The sequence below is a fragment of the Lipomyces chichibuensis genome (genome assembly GCF_038497645.1).
Source record: "Lipomyces chichibuensis strain CBS 12929 unplaced genomic scaffold V1513scaffold_4, whole genome shotgun sequence".
NCBI classification, from domain to species: domain Eukaryota; kingdom Fungi; phylum Ascomycota; class Lipomycetes; order Lipomycetales; family Lipomycetaceae; genus Lipomyces; species Lipomyces chichibuensis.
The window spans coordinates 23,767-43,392 of record NW_027117456.1 but is presented as its reverse complement, the minus strand read 5'-3'; the positions used below and the strand labels follow the sequence as shown (position 1 = coordinate 43,392).

General features: G+C 46.0%; 8 protein-coding genes across 8 annotated transcripts; 4 read left to right on the top strand and 4 right to left on the bottom strand.

Annotated features, from left to right (window-relative positions):
* Positions 1-231: 231 nt before the first annotated feature.
* V1513DRAFT_374639 (NUC185 domain-containing protein) lies at positions 232-4,602 on the bottom strand (the record flags this gene model as incomplete). Its single annotated transcript, XM_066894863.1, has 12 exons — positions 232-582; positions 643-798; positions 855-1,034; positions 1,097-1,306; positions 1,351-1,475; positions 1,525-2,014; positions 2,064-2,240; positions 2,293-2,358; positions 2,412-3,152; positions 3,206-3,437; positions 3,486-4,316; positions 4,373-4,602. 12 exons carry the CDS (start codon positions 4,600-4,602, stop codon positions 232-234), a joined length of 3,789 nt encoding a protein of 1,262 aa, XP_066755487.1.
* A 968-nt stretch (positions 4,603-5,570) lies between these two features.
* On the top strand, positions 5,571-7,082 carry V1513DRAFT_437911 (nucleophile aminohydrolase). Its single transcript, XM_066896986.1, has 5 exons — positions 5,571-5,656; positions 5,724-5,781; positions 5,831-5,866; positions 5,915-6,639; positions 6,688-7,082. The coding sequence occupies exons 1-5, from the start codon at positions 5,632-5,634 to the stop codon at positions 6,918-6,920; spliced, it is 1,077 nt and encodes a 358-aa protein (XP_066755486.1). The 5' UTR covers positions 5,571-5,631; the 3' UTR covers positions 6,921-7,082.
* Positions 7,083-7,600: 518 nt separating this feature from the next.
* On the top strand, positions 7,601-10,880 carry V1513DRAFT_437907 (uncharacterized protein). Its single transcript, XM_066896985.1, has 3 exons — positions 7,601-7,949; positions 8,002-10,128; positions 10,186-10,880. The coding sequence occupies exons 1-3, from the start codon at positions 7,715-7,717 to the stop codon at positions 10,572-10,574; spliced, it is 2,751 nt and encodes a 916-aa protein (XP_066755485.1). The 5' UTR covers positions 7,601-7,714; the 3' UTR covers positions 10,575-10,880.
* A 531-nt stretch (positions 10,881-11,411) lies between these two features.
* Positions 11,412-13,275, top strand: V1513DRAFT_437902 (uncharacterized protein). Its single transcript, XM_066896984.1, has 2 exons — positions 11,412-12,087; positions 12,143-13,275. The coding sequence occupies exons 1-2, from the start codon at positions 11,527-11,529 to the stop codon at positions 12,905-12,907; spliced, it is 1,326 nt and encodes a 441-aa protein (XP_066755484.1). The 5' UTR covers positions 11,412-11,526; the 3' UTR covers positions 12,908-13,275.
* A 506-nt stretch (positions 13,276-13,781) lies between these two features.
* V1513DRAFT_423146 (uncharacterized protein) lies at positions 13,782-14,533 on the bottom strand (the record flags this gene model as incomplete). Its single annotated transcript, XM_066896019.1, has 2 exons — positions 13,782-13,972; positions 14,023-14,533. 2 exons carry the CDS (start codon positions 14,531-14,533, stop codon positions 13,782-13,784), a joined length of 702 nt encoding a protein of 233 aa, XP_066755483.1.
* A 97-nt stretch (positions 14,534-14,630) lies between these two features.
* Positions 14,631-16,896, top strand: V1513DRAFT_211827 (Metalloenzyme, LuxS/M16 peptidase-like protein). Its single transcript, XM_066894364.1, has 3 exons — positions 14,631-14,936; positions 14,996-15,166; positions 15,220-16,896. Exons 1-3 carry the CDS (start codon positions 14,931-14,933, stop codon positions 16,420-16,422), a joined length of 1,380 nt encoding a protein of 459 aa, XP_066755482.1. The 5' UTR covers positions 14,631-14,930; the 3' UTR covers positions 16,423-16,896.
* On the bottom strand, positions 16,476-18,027 carry V1513DRAFT_437889 (Triosephosphate isomerase). The gene is made up of 7 exons (XM_066896983.1): positions 17,886-18,027; positions 17,595-17,700; positions 17,415-17,541; positions 17,271-17,355; positions 17,144-17,218; positions 16,945-17,088; positions 16,476-16,885 (listed from the first exon to the last, which is right to left on the bottom strand). Exons 1-7 carry the CDS (start codon positions 17,886-17,888, stop codon positions 16,679-16,681), a joined length of 747 nt encoding a protein of 248 aa, XP_066755481.1. The 5' UTR covers positions 17,889-18,027; the 3' UTR covers positions 16,476-16,678.
* Positions 18,028-19,027: 1,000 nt separating this feature from the next.
* V1513DRAFT_437887 (uncharacterized protein) lies at positions 19,028-19,460 on the bottom strand. The gene has a single exon (XM_066896982.1). It carries the CDS (start codon positions 19,277-19,279, stop codon positions 19,112-19,114), a length of 168 nt encoding a protein of 55 aa, XP_066755480.1. The 5' UTR covers positions 19,280-19,460; the 3' UTR covers positions 19,028-19,111.
* Between the last annotated feature and the right edge of the window lie 166 nt (positions 19,461-19,626).

Genomic DNA, 19,626 nt, shown 5'->3' with positions numbered 1-19,626 from the left:
TCGAGTTTTGCATTATATAAGAACTGCCGCGCAAATTGAAAACAGATAATAAGTCCTTCGCCGGCACAAGCTGTCAAATCTCACTTATTTCTCTAGGCAATCATAACCGTGGTCTAGCTCTCCACAGTTACGAATTGCAATCACTTGATGAATTATTTGCAAAAAGCAATCTATGTACTACAAGAATTATATACAAGAATCGTTGTGCCTTGGAATAAAGGCTGCAAATATCTACAGATACAAACTGGTACAGAAAACAATATCCCGTTTAATCTTCTCCTGAGACAATTCCATCTTTGCATGCAATGTCGGATCTCCAATAATTCTTGCGGCGCTCTTAACCTCCCGACAAACCTCGTCTAGTCGCGTGATTACTCGAACAATGGTACCTTCCAGTACGTCAGTGAGATCCGTAATCCGATTGAACGGCATGCCTCGCGCCCATTCGTAGACAACCTCCATTAGGCCGAACCGCTGCTGTACAGTTTCAGGATTAAATGCGATTTCCTCGGGTATGTATATTTGGTGCTGACTTTGTACTTCGTTGACACGAGTAGCAATCTGGAGAATCTTATTCCTGCCCTGAACACAACAGTTAGATTGCTCCATATTACAAGCAGCATTACTGGACCTCAGTCATACCTCATCTAACCGTGGGGTGACCATGCCTATTTCGATCTGTGTCTTCTCCTGAAATATGAAACAAGACAGAAGCGCGACAATCTCTTCAGGTTCATAGTCCGCTAGGAAGTTCTCCAAAATCAGTTCTGTCATGATGAGCTCATGTCCAGAATTGATCTACGACCAACTCGTTAACATCAACTCTACTGGCCAAAGAAATCTGTCGACCGTACCTCGCAAGCGACACGCCCTTTGAGCTCAACGTTGAGATTTTCATCAATAAAGCCCAGGTCTTTCAAGACTTCGATGCGCTGTTCATAGTCGGGCAATAGCTCAAGATTTTGATCAGATATCACCTGCTTCAGTTCCGCGATGTTCTTTTTCAACAATGATTCTTCATGAATTTGTGTGAACTGGCTCGTTAGCAACTAGCAACCAACACATATTCAGAAATATCAGCAGCGGAGATACATACGTGTTTGATGAACTGGGGACACCTAAGACTCTGGCACTTAACAATCGTCACTCTCAATTCATTTCGCCTTTTCATGAGCTCAACAAATTGATAGTTCTTCATCTTATTCCATTCTACTTCCTCCCAAATCCAATCCTGGCAGTTCAATAAAAAGTTCCGAAGAGCCATAATATCGCGACGCTCTTTGCGTTGAAGTCCGTAGAGATCAATCTGTTAAGATTAGCACTGGCACATTAATTGAAGATAGAACATACATCAACTGAAGACTTGCAGAAGAATTCAACAGCAGCGAATGGAATATTCCGCTCAACCAGTACACCGTCAAGTTTCAAATCTCCCAGGACGCTTCTGACTTCCGGTAAGAATGGGATCATGTCACCTTATAATGTCAGCCCAGCTATATGTTAGCTCGATATAATGTTCCTTACTGGCTTCCATGTGCTTCTGCTGCGCAATTCCTCCAGACGGAAAGATTCCATAACAGTGGAATGAGCGACGCTGCATGTTTGCACCCACTATCAAGCAAACGGTTCTTGACGACTCTTCGGTTTGGACAACAGCTAGACGCTTTGCTGTCAACATTCTTATACCAAACGATGTCTCACAGGCGCGTTCCGTCATGATATTCATCAACTCGTTAGCCTCGATGAGCGCATTATGACAAGCCTCCAAGTCTGTATCACAAATGCTGCATTGCTCTCGCTTGAAATTTCGTAGACTGGCCTCGGATGCTTTGACCGTTTTCTCATGTTCTGGAATCAAGCTCTGTGTAGCGTTTTCACTGAATGAGCGCTTGATCATTTCCTCGACCTTCAAGGCCTCGACTCGTAGCAGGTTAAGAATCATGTTGTAGGTCAGACGGAATTGACTCTGAAGCTTTGTAGGTGGGCCGAGAATCATTCTATTAAGCACAGAAACCTGAACTGTATTAGACAAAGATAAAAAATTGAATGCTGAGGCTTCTTACTTCCGGAGGTTGATCACCTGCAAATGCGATAATAACTGTACCAGTCGTATCCAGGCCACGCCGCCCCGCTCGGCCAGCCATCTGGGTATATTCGCCAGCAAGCAAATCTCTGAAACTTCGACCATCGTGTTTACGAATTCCGGCGAAAACTACAGTCCGTGTCGGCAAATTAAGCCCCTGGTCTATGTAAGCATCGTACTAATATCGCATAAATATGCCAAACGCTTACCATAGCAAATGTTTCCGTTGCAAAGAGTACCTTAACCAATGACTTCGCGAAAAGAATTTCCACAACCTGGTCCAGTTAACTAAATTCGTGTTAACCAAATACAAAGCATTCAGGCTCACCTCTTTTACTATGGGGAGTAGTCCGCCGTGATGAACTGCAATACCACGAGCAAGAAGCTCTCTCATGCGCAAAATCTGCGGCAATATTTGGTCTTCCTTCTTCAACCTACTAACGGCACTTTCAATAAAAATATGAATCTGCGACTTTTCACTGGCTGTACAATAATCAAGTCCCTGCAGTGAATTAGCATACTCCTCGCACCGCTTCTTGGAGAACACGAAGATGACAACTGGTTGAAGTTTTGCTTTGTTTAGTGTTTGAACAATTCTAATCCAAATATTACGGTCAAATGAGTTGTTTGTCCGGAAACCGCCTTTGTTGTTCAAGTAGCTGCCACCGCGGCCTCCACCGCGACCGCCGACATTGCCGCCGCGAGCACCACCTCTAGTCAATTGTTGTCCGCTACCCCGGCCTCCTGATGAACCGCCGCGACCACCACGTTGCGGCTGCGAATTGGCCGTGAATTCCTTAACTGGATTAACCGCACGTTCGGCGTCAGACCATCCTTGCATTAGAAACTTTTTCTTTGCGTCCACGATCTTAAACATCTGATTGTTTGCCCAAAAGAAATGCTCGAGAGGAACAGGTCGTTTAGCCGTAGAAATTACGTAAATATCTTTCTTTTTTGTCCTACCAACCCAGCTGGCGAATTCATACGTATTTGGCACCGTAGCGGACAACAGAATCAATTTGACGTGATCCGGCAGCATGATAATAACTTCTTCCCACACGACCCCGCGCTGATTTCGATGGATGTCAGTATGGTAACATCAGACATGATCCAACAACTTACTTCTAAATCATTGACATAATGAACCTCATCGAAAATGACAAATTCAACATCTCGGATCAAATCTGCGCCCTTATACAACATACTTCGCAAAATTTCAGTCGTCATGATAACGCAGCTGGCGTGAGGATTAATTTGGACGTCACCTGTCAGAATACCGACGTCATCGAAAATCTGGCGGAAATCGCGGAATTTCTGATTACTCAGAGCTTTGATTGGCGAAGTATAGATAGCCCTTTGTCAGGTTAGTACATTGAATTCTACTATGACGCGAGTGCCTTACTTAGTCATATTGCGATTGGCCATGGCAATTGCGTACTCAGCGACCACCGTTTTTCCGGCGGAAGTGTGCGCAGCAACAAACACACTATCTCCCTGTTCCAAGTGATATACAGCTTCCTTCTGGAAAGTGTCAAGTTCGAAGTGCCATTCCTTTGCCATCTTTGGTACAAGTTCATGGAAGTTGACAATGTCGGTGTTAACATCCACGACGTGCGCCCATTCCTTTCCACGTAACCTACCATCGCCGGACTTCCCGAACGGTTTTTCAAATAAAGATTTAATGCTCTCCGTCGGTAAGAGGCCGTCAATCAGGTCCGAATCGAGCTGCTCCTTGACCACCACGGTTCCTGTCGTTTGATGCGTGACAGTCCGCACAGGCTGGACATCTTCAACCTTTGAAATTTCGTTTTCGTAAGACTCCTCCAATTCCTCGACATAATCCTTCTGTGATCTGTCCTTCGCAATATTCACGCCTCTATGCAACCCAGGAGCAATACTGAGCAATCCATTCTCGTCCCTCTTAGCAATCCCACCCATTCCAATGTCGCCCAGTGAGGACGATGCAGTAGCAATTCCGTCCAAACCACCTGGAGCAAACGGTACAAAGCCTGCTCTACCACGAACAAAGTCTGACTTCGGAGCCGGTTGTCGTGCGAAAGAGCTGGAGTTTTTCGAGTTATCGGAGGACAACGGGGTCGCACTTGTGTGATCTTCATATCCAATGATTGCGCCATCTATACCGGATCGTACAAACCGGGTCGTTGAGCGTGTTACACTATTCGGTATGCCGTACAAATCTGTATATAGTGACTGATGTGGAAATAAAGGTGACCTATTTGTAAGGTACTTAGAATTACCTGGATAAATCAGAAAAAGAGAACGACTTACTCCTGGAGAAGATTGAGCCAAAAGTCTGGAAATGGCGTCACCGAAGGTGCCAGGAAGCCGTCTTCCAGTTCCTTCACTAGCTCCTCTTGTGTCAGCCTAATACCAGTGCGATTGCCTTCAGCTGTTGCTGACTCTGACTCGGTAATCTCATCATCCAGCGGATCGCGTAAAAGCGAACGAGCCCTCTCGCGAAGTGCGCCCAGTGATGGAATTATATCGGAAGTTGTCATTGCTATATGTCCAAATGGAAACACAGCTATGAAATTGTAGACTACAACTCCCACTGTCGGTGAACTCTTTCGATATTTGAATGTCCACACTGAAGTGACTTTCAAGCGTCACGTGATTTTCACTTAGCAAATTGACCTGCGTACATCTACTATAGCTTCGCTGGAACATCCTTTAAGTGCGGCTCTTCGATGATCTCTAATTGACGCCTTGCAGCTTTAAGTCTGCATATGACTTCTCCGTTCCCTACTTAAAACAAAAGTTACGAAGTACTGCAAATGAAGATGTGTGTATTAATGTAATATAATTAAACGGCTGATCTAATGAATTGGTTTCAGATATCACAGTCATGCAACGGAATTCACAGAAAATACGGCAACTGCCACCTACAGGGAAACTGGTCAGTCTTCTGAATTGTTGTCTGTCCCAGAAAGGCACTTTACCACAGCTGAAGCGCCGCCTTTACCGCGTTATTGTCTCATAACAATACCTGCTTATGGAGAAGTTTATAAGCTCGATTGGTTAGGTTGACCAGGACGTTGCAAATGTGACTGAAGCGTCCGTGGGCAAAAGTCAGGAGTTTCTAGAAGATTATTACGGCACAGTTGCCCATTGCGGAGGCTGTCTCCAGCCATTTTAGTCGGGTGATCAGAGCATTAAGCTGATCATCTGACTCCCCTTCCCAAACTGTTAGTATAGATACAAGCATCCGATGGACCTTCCTCTATAGAATAGTTTTGGCAATTGGTGTCAGTGTAGAAAATGGCATCACGAAATTAATCTGCGATGCCGTAGTTTATTCGCAATACGCTCTTCAAATTGTACAAACTCAACACAAATTAGGTTTGTCAATATAACCTTATTTGTAGATCTGCCGTTTAAATGCGTAATCATAAAGGACTTATGCAGGAGTCATCATTAACATATAAGCGCAGAAGTTGCTTTGGGGCGAGTTCTTAATTTTGAGCCCTTTTCCTATTCTATATCTCTGCAAACCATCGGAGTGTAGTTTAGTGTGCGAGAACTCGAATATGTGCAGGTTTCTTATTTTCAAGGGTATGTCTGGGCCTAAGTTATTCTTTGTCGTAGCCTCAAGTGTGGATAAAAACCTCATTTCTTCCAGGTCGTGATCCCATATTACTAGCTCATTTACTTACGAGACCCGAACATTCTATTATAAAGTATGCCATGTATATTTGCTTACTTGCTAATACGCTAACTGAGCGGCAGCCAATCATATGATTCCAGGTTACGGATAGACAATAGGTAAGTTGAAGCTATTTATCGATGATTCAAATCATAACCTGTTTTCAGACGCCCTATAAATGGTGACGGTTTCGGTGTCGGTTATTACACTCCAGAAGCAGACCCTGAGCTAGGAGACGGTCCATGCGTTTTCTGTGCTACTACTCCTGCGTGGAACAATTTGAATCTTGCCCGTCTAGCCGAAAAGACCAAATCATCCATGGTCTTCGCCCATGTCCGCGCCTCTACAGCGGGTGTACTCTCAGAAACAAACTGTCACCCATTTACATTCCACTCACTCATGTTTATGCATAACGGTCAGATTGCGAATTTTCACCGCATGAAGAGAAAATTTGCGTCGCATATGAAGGACGAGTACTTTCTATATGTGCAGGGCGGCACGGATTCCGAGTGGGCATTTGCTCTATTTCTTGACTGTCTTGACAAACTTGGAGTAGACCCCTCTAGGCCGGCTGGTATTAATGGCTTTGGCCACGAGATGATTAGAAACGCGATGTTGCTCACGATTCAGTACATCAAGGATTGGTCCGAGCATTGCTCAGAGGGTGATATGGACAATGAGGAGCCTTCTCTATTGAACTTTGCTGTTACCGATGGCCACTCTGTCATAGTTACTAGGTATATTACTTCTCGAACTGAGGAGGCTGCCAGTTTACATTTCTCGACTGGCTCAAAATTCATCGAGTACGAGCCCGGGCAATACAAGATGGAGCGACGAGACAGGCGGCAAGACGTCATTCTCGTTGCTTCTGAGCCATTGACCTTTGAGAGAAGTATGCACCCGTTAGTTATGTGAAATGACAGTTTCGCTAATAGGTTAGGCGACTGGGTAACTGTACCCACCAACTCGATTCTCACAATTAATAACCAGACCGTCCTTCTACACCCCATAATGGATGAATTTTACCAAACGGATCCATCTGTACCGCGTAGCAGCAATTTTGCGGCAAGCCGTGGCCTTGTGTCACCTATAGTTGAACCGCAAGCGTCCACAAATGTCAACCTGCCACCACTAGAGAGAGAGGGCAGACGCAGGCTCAGCATTACAGTATAAGCTATTTGCGAATGTGGAGGTATAATCTATTGTATATGTGTTGCTATATGTTGGTGGCGTTGATTGTACATTGTGTTCCTTGCTTCGACTATGTATATTATTACCAATCACATGAGCCTATTATACAACACAGCAGATCAATACAATGACAATTATTCATTACTCCTGGTGCACCTTAGTATCTCTGTATGCTATCAACAGGCTGCTGTGGAACCCAACCTGCCAACGCATATCCCAACGAGGGTTTATTTCTGATAGTCATCATCACACACGCGTCAGCCAGAATTAATGTCTGGACCATTCATCTCAGTCATCGTGACATAATGTCAATTGCGTATTGACTATGCAATCAGTTGACGGAGAGAAAACGCAGCCAAACGCAGCCGTGGGCTGGTTCGTAGGACATCCTTTACTCCGCCGGATACGGCGGTGTGAGAGACGCGGAAAGTATTATTCCCGTGGAACTCAGTCTTCAGCAAAGATGTAATATAATTCAGTACATTCTGTAATCGTGTACAATGAATGAACTCACATTTTCGCCATGTTTCCTCGACGAAATGAGTTGACATGCCATTAGATGTACCCCCTGAAAACAGCATTTGCCATGACGGTCATGACAAATCTCACGTGCTCCTCGTCACCGCGACAAATAAACTTTTGAGTACTTTCAACGCCGCTGTCAACTAACAATCAGCCGATCTCAGTACAAGTTAGCCTCTACGTTTTTCTTGCCAGATTCGTTATCTGGGTCGTCGTGGAATCTAGACTAGTCTTGAATCTGTCGTATAGCCATCATGTATCGCTTGATGCGCTACGCAGCGGGGCGTCGTCCATTGCCGCCATTTTACGGGCGTTCGCGACCTAGCATGTACAATATCTATCTATACCGACAAATAGGCGGTGCGGCTACGAGTAGGGGAATATCGTTTACCTCCGGTGCGAAATTTTTAGCTAAGATGGTGCGTGTTCCTGCGGCTGCTGGCGGTGCTGTTGTAGCTGGAATAGCGTACGTGAATTACCAGGTCCAAGGTATTTTGTTTCTATAGTATGATTGCCGATGACGACCGCTAATGTAAGTTAGAGGCTGCAAGCTACACTCAGAAGAAAATTGACCAGGCGACTGACTGGATTACGGGTACTGCATCGTCCGTAAAGGATGGAATCGAGAGCTTGGACACTCCACAGTGGTTGAAGGGACTATTTAATGGTTACGCCTCGGGCGGCCAGCAAAACAGCCGGAGTGAACACGACGCAAATTCAAGTCATGACACAGCAAGCAAGGACAGTGCGAAGCAAAACAGCCACAACGAGAACGGTGGCAGTGGGGGTGGAGATGAGGCGGTATTAGTTGGGACGGCCGCAGCGGCGGCAAATTCTGTTCTGAGCGACGACGATGCAGAAGAACGAGTCGCGGCTACAAACGCGCAGATGATGCTTCTCACGCGGAAGATGATCGAGATCAGGAATATCTTGCAAGAAATTAGTACAGGTGGCGGCAGTCGATCCCTGACTCGCGTCCAGCTCCCCTCTATTGTCGTCGTGGGCTCGCAGAGTTCTGGAAAATCGTCAGTTCTCGAAGCGATTGTTGGTCACGAGTTTTTGCCGAAGGGCAACAATATGGTAACACGGAGACCAATCGAGTTAACCCTTATTAATTCGCCTGACGCGGCGGCGGAGTACGGCGAGTTTCCTGCTCTCAAGCTGGGGAAGATCACCGACTTTGCACAGATTCAAAAGACCTTGACTGATCTTAATCTTGCTATTCCCGATTCCGAGGCCGTGTCTGACGATCCGATTCGACTTAATATTTATTCTCCACACGTTCCTGACCTGACACTTATCGATTTGCCTGGTTACATTCAAATAGCGGCAGCAGACCAACCAGAGTTTCTGAAATCGAAGATTACATCATTGTGCGACAAGTACATTGCAAGTCCGAATATCATCGTTGCGATCTCTGCAGCTGATGTGGATTTGGCCAACTCTACTGCGCTTCGGGCCGCGAAGCGAGTAGATCCACGAGGCGAGCGGACTATCGGTGTGATCACGAAGCTTGATCTAGTGGATCCTAGTCGGGCCATAGATCTACTTCAGAATAGAAGTTACCCGCTGCAGATGGGGTACGTCGGTGTTGTCAGCAAAGTGCCGTCGACGTTAGCTACACGTGCCAGTAGCGGGCTACTCTCGCGTTTTAGCGGAAGCGGTGATAGTGGCGACATTGGGTCTGTAATTGCTAAAAACGAGGAGGTGTACTTTGGTCGACATCCAGTGTTTACGAGAGCGCTAACTGATGCCGATGATCTAACCGGTCAGCAGCAAGTAACCCTTGGCGTAATCAATCTCCGAAATAAGCTTATGCGTATATTGGAACGGACCATGGCGAAGAATCTGCAGCCAGCCTGCGATGCGATCCATCAGGAACTCGAGGAAACGGCGTATCAGTTCAAAGTAGAATATAATGATCGTCCAATTACTGCTGAATCATATCTCGCTCAGTCCCTGGATTCATTTAAGCTAAGCTTCAAGGAATTTGCCGGAAAATTCGGTCGTGAGCAGGTACGGGCTATGTTAAAGAGTGAGCTGGATCAGCGAGTGTTAGACCTTCTCGCCCAGCGATATTGGAACAAATTAGACGAAGATCCAGATCTAGCGTTGGGGACCTTAGACGATGCGACGATTAAGTCCATTCTTCGACCTGTGTCAGAGTTGCCCAGCGCACCGTCGGAGGACGTATACTGGCACCGACAGCTAGATGCGTGTGTTTCAAATTTAACGAAGTCTGGCGTCGGCAGAACGTCGACGACATTGGTGTCAAATGCATTGTCGGGTGAAATGGAGCATCTTGTCAATTCTGGGGCGTTCAAGACGCATCCGTACGTCAAAACTATTGTTCAAGATGCTACTATGGAGATCTTGAATTCTAGGTTTTATTCTACTGCTGATCAGGTAGAAAATTGTATCAAACCATATAAATATGAGGTCGAAGTAGAAGACCAGGAATGGAGTAAGTCTCGGGAGCATGCGTTTGCGTTGCTGAAAGAAGAGGTGCGGCAGTGTGAGGCGGCGTATTACAAGCTGCAGCGGAGTGTTGGGGGCGGAAAGAAGTTATCTCAGGTTGAGAAGTTTGTGGAAAAAAGTCGCAGGGGACTCGTGAAGATGGAAGATGCGAACGAGATTTATGGATTCAGTCAGGCGCTAATAGATAAAGGTGAGTGATATGTGCATTGCATTTTTTTTAGTTTTCCTTTCCTAACTTGGTGAACAGGTCGCGAAGGTCTTTTCCTGACCAAACGTGCCGACATTCTACGTCTCCGGATGCAAGCTCTCAAATCAAAACAGTGCAAGAGCAAGGACAGCAAATACTACTGTCCGGAGATCTTCCTCGATGTAGTCGCCGACAAACTCACACAAACAGCAGTTCTCTTCCTCAACGTCGAGTTGCTTTCCGATTTCTACTATCACCTTCCTCGCGAGCTTGATGCCCGACTAGGACACGGCCTTGGCCCTCAGAAAATGGAGAATTTCGCTAAGGAAAACGCGAAGGTACGGCGACATCTTGAGCTACAAGAACGCAAGCAGAAACTTGAGCTGGCTGCTGAGAAGATAGAAAGTGTGATTGCGATGCAGAAGACAAGACGGCTTCAGCCGGCGTAACGCGACATCTCTGGGTTTACAGTTGGCGTGATGGAAGGTTGGATAAGGCGTGGTCATTTCTCTTTTCTTGTGGATTATTTTGTAATGTATATACTGTCTTATATAAATTGTCAGAAGTTTAATCAATATTATTCACAGCGGCTATAAATAGTGCTCGAAATAATGGATTGCAAATTGGCGACGGTTACTGTAACTGATAGATTGTGTTCGGCACGTGACTGCGAAAGTTGTAGAATAAACCTACAGCATGTTAGAAACTGCTAGGCGGTGACCGGATGGTTCTAACGGTGGCATTTAATATCAAACAATAGTAATATAGAATTATTTGAAGAGAGTAGTGGAGCGCCAAATTACCCAAAAATAGTTTACCAAGCGGACAGTCCAACTACGTGTGGCATGGGATTATCACACAACTTCGTTTACAGCCAAACATGCCACCGTAGTGACTGAATTCATAAGGATGTAGTCGTATAAACACGATTCAATGATAGTCCACACGATAATGTCCACGTGAATTAGGAGGCAGGGCTTCGCGGTGTTGTTTTGGACTGCCATGCAATTTCTGTTGTGAGTGCACTTTATATAAATTATTTGATAGTCGTGCTCAATCGCAATAAAAGGTTCACTAAAAATCTATCTCTCGTGGCTGCCTTGCAGCTACTTGAGTTTGAGGGTAGTCAGAATACAAAGACCAGTCCTATTCACAAACTTTGTGGGGAGAGAAAAGTGGAGCCTGGTTAGACTTATCGAGCCTAGTAAAAGCGAGTTTCCCCGGAGACGCCCCCGCGTCGTAAAGTGGCACAAAAACCACCAACAAGTGCGCATATAGGGCCACATCTACCACGATGCGGATCCCAATGTCGCAAATACGGATTCCGTCTTGCTATCGCAACTCTTCTGTGGTCCGGGACATCTTGCAGTTCAATAATACACTCCACCAAACATCACCGCCATGTCCTCTGTTGCAGCGGATACAACTCCTCGTCGGCCGCGTCTGTCTGCGGCCTTCAGGTCCTACTCGAACTCCCGTCTGCATCGCACTTCTACCAACTCGTCTGCAAATTCGTCACAACCCTCTCTCCTGCCGGCCCGGTCTGCTTCTCGTCCTCGATCGCAAACTCTCGCGACCCCGAGTACCACTCCTCTCGCTACCGACCAGTCGATTCTTTCGGCTTCTCTTCCAGCTTCTGTTTCTGCGACTCCGTCGGTTTCCACTGCAGATATCGCTGGTCCATCGACATCTGCGGGGTTTGGGTCACAAGACGGCAGTACCAAACCTGACGATGAAGAACCGTCTATAAGGATGACACCGTTCATCGACCACTCCTCCACGACTCCAGCTCTATATTTCGAGCCTATCGAGCGTCGCGGCAAGTCTGGCAATGTTATTCGTCTCGGTCGCTACACTGACAAGAAGGAGATGTCCAAGCTCGAGGCGGCTTATGCGCCTGTCGTCTTCAAGAGCAAGGTGGTCTCGAGATCCCATGCCGAAATTTGGGTTGACAATGGACAGGTATGTGTATTGGGATGGTCAGTGTTGATCTAGAGATTCTCATGCTTTCATATAGTGGTTCGTCAAGGATATCAAGTCTTCTTCCGGTACTTTTCTGAATCACATCCGATTGTCGCCAGCATGCCAATTATCCCAAGCCTTCCCAATCAAAGACGGGGACATCATCCAGCTCGGTATGGATTTCCGAGGTGGCTCTGAGGAAGTCTACAAATGCGTCAAGATGAGACTCGAAATTAACCGGTCGTGGCAAAAGCGCATCAACAACTTCAACGTTTCGGCGCACACCCGTTTACGGTCTCTTACACAATCCCAACCGACTCAGGCACAACAGCAGGAATGTAGCATTTGCCTTGTCTCTGTTGCGCCTTGTCAGTCGTTATTCGTCGCGCCGTGCTCGCATGTCTGGCATTACAAATGCATTCGCCCTATTATCATTCGCAACTACCCACAATTTTTGTGTCCCAACTGCAGAGCTGTTTGCGATTTAGAGGCCGACGTTGAAGTTCCAGACCAGCCGATGATCCTCGAAGCTAGCTTGCAGCAAGAAAAGTCCCACGAAGACGTAGTCGACGAAGTGCTTGCCAATAGTGCCAGTGACGAAGGAAGCGGTAGTAGCAGCGGTGAAGCCGCTAACGAGGACGAGGAGCTCTCTGCCAGTGGAATGTCTAGAATGAATGTCATGACGCCTTCTAACGAGGCCGGTCCCTTTGTGTTTGACGGCATGATAGTTTCCAATAGTTCCGCTCTACAATTGACTCAGGCGCTTCAATTGGTCTCAGTCGGAGCCGGAACTGGTTCTTCGACGGCTACGGCTGTATAAATTCAAAGAGTCTTACCTTGCATAAAGAGTCAGGTAGCGCGAGTGAGAACATGAGATTTTTTACATATATTCTCTATATATTTATACATAGTGCAATCGTTTCTGGCGTCTTTGGGGTCTAACTTTCTGGTCTTGTCAAGCGTTCATGTTATTTTACTGCTTTTACTATAGTGTTTTACAGATGTTCATGTTTGGATGGACGGTATGTCGTGTTCTATATATATATATATCGACGCCTTGTTTGTATCGCTACTGCTTTTACATATTTGTCATCTGTCAGTTCCAGTTCGATGGCTCTTTTAGGCGTGTATTCATGGTTGCGGCGAAAATTACTATGTAGATTTGGAATGCATTCTGTTATGGATATGGTTCGAATCCGCGGACTCGTATTCCGCCTTGTAAGGCAAACCTAAAATTGTAGGCAAAAAAAGTTAGCATGTCAAGATTGATGGCGCGAACTGTAATTTCAAAGTGTTGGAGCCTACAATTTTTGTTAGTACAGGACTGGAATGTGCATCGACTTTCCTTCAGGGATAGGTTTCATAATACTGTAATAGGCGCCATTTGTTGTGTAGTTGTGAAGTTTGTTCCATGCGAAATAGTGCAGGCCATATAGGCGCGTTTCGCGCAGCTTTGTGTTGAATTCACAATCGGGCAGTATAGCGTAACTGGATATCCATACGAAGCATTAATGACACTGTGTAGAAAACACGAACCGCACCGCCATATAGCTGGTAAATTGAAACTGCATACCACACTGAACTGCAGCAATATCCTATGATACAATCCGAAATAAATATTCCCACAAATCCCATCCGTTGAATGCATGCTATACACGTATGTACAAGAATTATTTCGCACAAGTATATCCTGTTCACTTGTCGACTTCTGGAGCAGGAGCTTCCTCAACCTCGTCTAACTCTCCTTCTCCAAGCTTCATTTCTAATGGCAGAACGCGCTTATAAGGGACCTTTCGTCGACAAACACTGCACTCTCCTGTCGTTGCAGTTGCCTTCGTACCAGCGCTTAATGCACGATATATGCAGTCGTAGCAATACAAGTGCCCTTCGGCTGGTTAACTCTAGCCCGCGACAGCACGTAACAGTTATACTCACCACAAGGAGTAGCAGCCAAAATATCAGGCTGATCAAAACAAATAACGCAAGTGAATTCACTGAGTATTCTCGAGCTTTCAGTCGGTTTCTCCTCTATTCGTTGTTGATTCTGCCGCCAGAACTCCAAATCTTCATTCTCATCTATTTCCGCCACCACGTCTTCGTCACTTGCCAGCGACGAGTCATCGTTCACCTCAATCACATCCTCCGCCTCCGCATCAAAAATAACACGACGCCGCTTCCGTCGCGATTCAGAAGGTGGAAGCTCATCCAAATCAACAACATCTTCAAAGGGCTGTTGACGTAATCTCGTAGTGCTACTGCCGGCGATAGTATCCGCGCTCCCGCTACTATTATCCGGAACTATCCCGCTCCTGCGTCTTTCGTGAGTCATTGTCTCTAATTTCCTAGTTTGCGGCAGTTCTGGACGAGAATAAAGTGGTGATATTGGTGGCGAATCTGCGGAAAGTAGTTGGTAGATTTGACTTGTCCGACGGGCAGTAGCTGCCATATCTTTAAAGGTGTGGTAAATTAATACCTCCAGCAATAAAAATGTAGCACCTTGAAATAGTGGCCAAACAGAAACGTCGATTATAAATTTATATGATGTCGGCAGAAGTAGGAGATTGATTGCTGAGATCTTTGTTGTTGGGAGTTGCTTCACAGCTCGCCGTCGAGAACCGAACCCAGATCACCAAAGTTTTCCCAGGACAAAAAGATTAGTGACCCTTAATAGACGATACACCTTACATTTTCAGGCCACGAAGGTAGTACTAGAGGCTATAGAAACTTATTTAGAGTATTTGGAGATCGCGGGCATATGTATCGGCAAGTGGGATTAGGGCCGGGTATGACGGCGAGGCGGAATATTGTCAGCGAGAGAAGGCGAATGTTGTCAGGATCGCACTATGTATGTCCGTTTTAACTGCACAAACGTTATATCTGGATCGGATATTTATTTTTGGATATTTAGAGTCGATCATCACTGTTCAAAGCCACCACTTTGCCGAATGGTTTGCGGGTTGCCACTGATGGACCTCCAGGGCATTTCTCGGCATTAGGTTTGTATGTCGATGCCGGTTCGCGGTACGAGGGCACTTCACATACCGGATTGAGCCATATGATGGACCGGTTAGCGTATCAGGTTAGATATATAGTTCTCGAAATACTAGAGAGGAAAGCTTACGAGATAATTAGACGGCCAAAGGATATTCAGCCGACGAGATGCAGACTAAATTGAGTCAATTGGGCGGCAACTACATGTGCGTTTCGTCACGCGAATCAATAATTTACCAAGCAGCAGTATTCAATAAAGATGTTGCCTCAATGTTCGAGCTCCTCTCTGCGACTGTGCGATGGGCCGAAGTCACGCCCGACGAGCTCAAGATCCAGAAAGAGACCGCTGAATACGAAGTTGGCGAAATCTGGCGGAAACCAGAGCTCATTCTGCCTGAACTGTTGCATTCCGCTGCGTATCAGAGTAACACGCTCGGATTACCGTTATTATGTCCCGAGGACCGGTTACCAGCTATCCGAAGGGAGGACGTGTTAGATTACAGAGCAAACTTTTATACACCAGAGCGGATGGTAGCGGCATTTGTCGGCGTCGATCACGATGTTGCAGTTGGCCTTGCAATGCAGCAGTTCGGAGATATGGCTAAAGGTACGATCCCAGTCCATACTGAGGTTTCACAGTACACCGGCGGCGTCATGTCACTTGGCGAAATGGAGGTTGAGCACGTACCAAATCAACCTGACCTCGCGCATATATATATCGCGTTTGAAGGTCTCTCTATAAATGATCCTGATATCTATGCCCTCGCGACGCTACAGACTTTATTAGGAGGTGGCGGCTCGTTCTCGGCTGGCGGACCGGGCAAGGGCATGTATTCTCGTCTCTACACCAGCGTTCTGAACCGTTACGGCTTCTTAGAGACATGTGCGGCTTTTAATCATTCGTACACTGATTCAGGATTATTTGGCGTCATGGTAGCCTGTCTTCCGTCGCATGCGTCACTCGTCCCCGCAATCATCTGTTCGCAGCTCGCATACTGCATGTCGAAATTCACCGGCGGCTTGTCCAAAGCCGAGGTCCAGCGAGCCAAAAACCAGCTCCGAAGTTCACTACTAATGAATTTGGAATCAAAAATGGTCGAGTTGGAGGATTTGGGTAGACAGGTCCAGGTCAGTGGGAAGAAAGTGGCGGTTGACGAAATGTGCGAAAAAATTGATCGGCTGACTGTAGCGGACATTGTCAATGTTGCTCGAAGAGTATTCCGAGGACAGGTACATAACGTGGGTATGTCGGAGAATGGCCCGACGATAGTCATGCAGGGCCAGGAGGGTATTTTCGGGGACGTGTTGGAAGAATGCCGAAAGTATGGCCTCGGTGGAAAGTAAGCCATAGAGGAAGCGGAGGCATATTACACTTTATTATCAACGTCTTGACCGTGTAATATATACACTTGTATTTATATCTAGTGAACTTGCATCGATTTGTTGCCTTTGTTGTATATAGTGAAACGGAAGGAGTGGTCATACAATTGGTGCTAGCAGTAGCACATGCAAACATACATACTTTATATTAACAACCAAGGTCTACTATACAGAACTTGTCATTGTCCAATATGGTGGTTCATAAAATCGACCCGCCGATTTACTCATGACTGTTGATGATATCGATGAACTCGGGCTTCAAGCTCGCACCGCCGACGAGATAACCATCAATATCTGGACAGGCATTGAACGACTTGGCGTTCTTGCCGTTCACACTGCCGCCATACAGGATACGGATCTTCGAGGCCTGGTCTTCACCTAGCTTCTCAGCAAGATGCTGACGGATCTCAGCGTGGGTGGACTGCGCCTGCACGTATTTATCTATATCAGCACGGAACGAAGTGTATTAGTGTTTTCAGTACTTACATCCTCCGGTGTAGCAGCAAGACCTGTGCCGATAGCCCAGACAGGCTCGTAAGCGATGACAATGTTAGACCAGTCCTTAACCTTGTCAATGACAGCATCAAGCTGGCGGTTGCAAACCACGAGGGTCATGCCAGTATCCCGCTCCTAGTATACATCGTAAATATCTTCCGCCAGAGGAGGCCATTCGTGAGATGCATACCTCCAAGAGCTCACCAATGCAGAGAATAACGCCAAGCCCGTTCTCAAGAGCATGGACAGTCTTCTCAGCAACGAACTAACACACTGTTAGTGACCAATCAAATGTAACCATGATATAAAGCACCAACCTCGTCACTCTCCTTGATGATAGTACGACGTTCACTATGGCCAAGGATCACCCAGTCGGCACCGGCGTCCTTTATCTGTGGAGCGCTATTGATTTGTCAGAGATTGCAGTTGCAGCATTGGCATCACGATGCCGGTATACATACGCAATCTCGCCAGTATACGCGCCGCTAGACTTGGGGAACGCGTTCTGGGCAGCAACCTTAATCTCGGGGTTCTTAAGGAGATCCTTAGCATAATGAATGTAGAGAGCGGGAGGGGAGATGACGACCTCTTAATATTAATCAGCACTAAATCCAATACTCGCTATTGCAGAGTGGCCATACCGACGTCTGAGGGCAAATCAGCATCATTCAGGTCTTCGACAATCTTCTTGATCGATGCCATCGATCCGTTCATCTTGAAGTTACCACCAACGAAGAATTTGCGAGCCTGCAGACATTTAGGAGTTCCTTTAGTCAATATTCCCACAAGATTATATAATTAAGAATGAATGCTGGCTTCGACAATTACAATAGCCACTGCCACTGCCGTGTCGCGTGGCCATCGCGGACAAAGGGACGCATCAGCGAACAGCAATGCCGGTGACCTAAATTATAACTTAATACACAACTTACCATTTTAAATAGTTATAATATATGCAAATTTAGGAGAAAGGATACGAATGTATTCGTCTGCAATTGCGTCAATCCAATAGGAAACGAAAAAAATCCGGCGGATGAGCAGGCATCCGGCAGGCCGGATGCCCGATCGAGACTACCCTAACCCCATAGAAAAGCTCTTTGTTCAGGACTGCAGACTCTGACCTGTTAGTGAAACTAATTCCTTGATATGATCATCATTTGTTATATTTGATGAACTTAGATGGGAGAATCAGCATATTTGTATTACAGCATACTGTGAATGCAATATAACTATAAGTATTCCTAAGATGTATGATGAACAACTTGCTTGAAGTTGCAAAATGAATTATCGAATAAGGTCCAAATAACTCACAAGACCGAGTATATATGAAACAGCCAGTCCCGTTTATGGACGAGCTTCAATGGTCCCTCTATAGTTCAACTATCTTTACACATTGATCGATGATACCCCCTATTTCGCATTCTCCAAGGCTTCCCCAAGGACTGCCCAAAATTCATCACCTCCCAGATGGCCAACATTGCCTCCTCCACCTGCCAGCGCGTCAATCACACTATCTTCGAGTGCCTTGGCTTTAATATCCGGATATATCTCTTAGGGCGTTCAAGTACCCCACAAGAACTTGTTTCATTAGCTCCCCTAACCCACAATGCATCTCGTAATTTAGAACGCCAACTTGTCCTCGGTCACAAATGATGCGCGCCGCAGGTGCTTGGAGAAGGTAGGGCTGGACACGATATCGTATCCTCGGCGTATCCTCGGCTTATCCTCGGCGATACGATATCGTCAGAGGAAAAACTCCTGGCGATATTTTAGGCGATATTAAGACGATACGATAACTATACGATATGATGGGTGAATATCGTATCGTATCACCTCGAAGCGCACATGACTCTCTTCCTGTAACGGGATTATCTCGGCTTTATTTTTTAAAACACACTTTGCCACTTTGCAGGTAGAAGCCAATTTCGAAATGCTCGAAACTCTACTGAAAACTGCATCAAAGTCATGGCTAGGGCTGTAGACGATATTCGACTTGCCGAATATTATTCGACCGATTATCGGCAGTCGGATACGATATCGGCCAATCCCTCGACGTCGAATCGAATATTCGACATATCGTGCTGATATTCGATATTCGACATAGTATTACATAATCAACCTAGAGAAACGAATTCACTGGGGATTTAAGCTGCAAGAATCACAAAGCCTTCGTATACAGACATTTGCCAGTTATAACAATAGTTGTCCTTAGGTTAGATGATGGCCCAGGAGTTGGACTATTGGACAGCTGATCTTCTGGTAAAACTGCACTATCGTAGCCGTCATTGAGGGCGAAATAGTTTTGGCGATACCCTCTGGTTTCCATTTAAATATGAAGAGTCAATAAGCGCTGGATACTCGTATACAAATCTATAGAAAAGAATTGAGAGCTGGTATAAGACTTCGGGTCCGAGAATTAGATAAAGGTTGCGGCTTGATAACTAGGCTCTAATAGGAAATGTTTTAACTCATGATATCACGAGATTGGCGCCGATATATTCGATCGATCGAGCCGATATTATTCGACCTAAACCGTATTTGTCGAATACGAATATTGGGAAAACCTGCCGATATTCGTATTCGGCATAGCCCTAGTCATGGCCTCAATTTCTGCTATCTGCAAAGAAAGTAAAAGAAACTGTTAGACACTGGGATCTGGTATAGACAAACGGA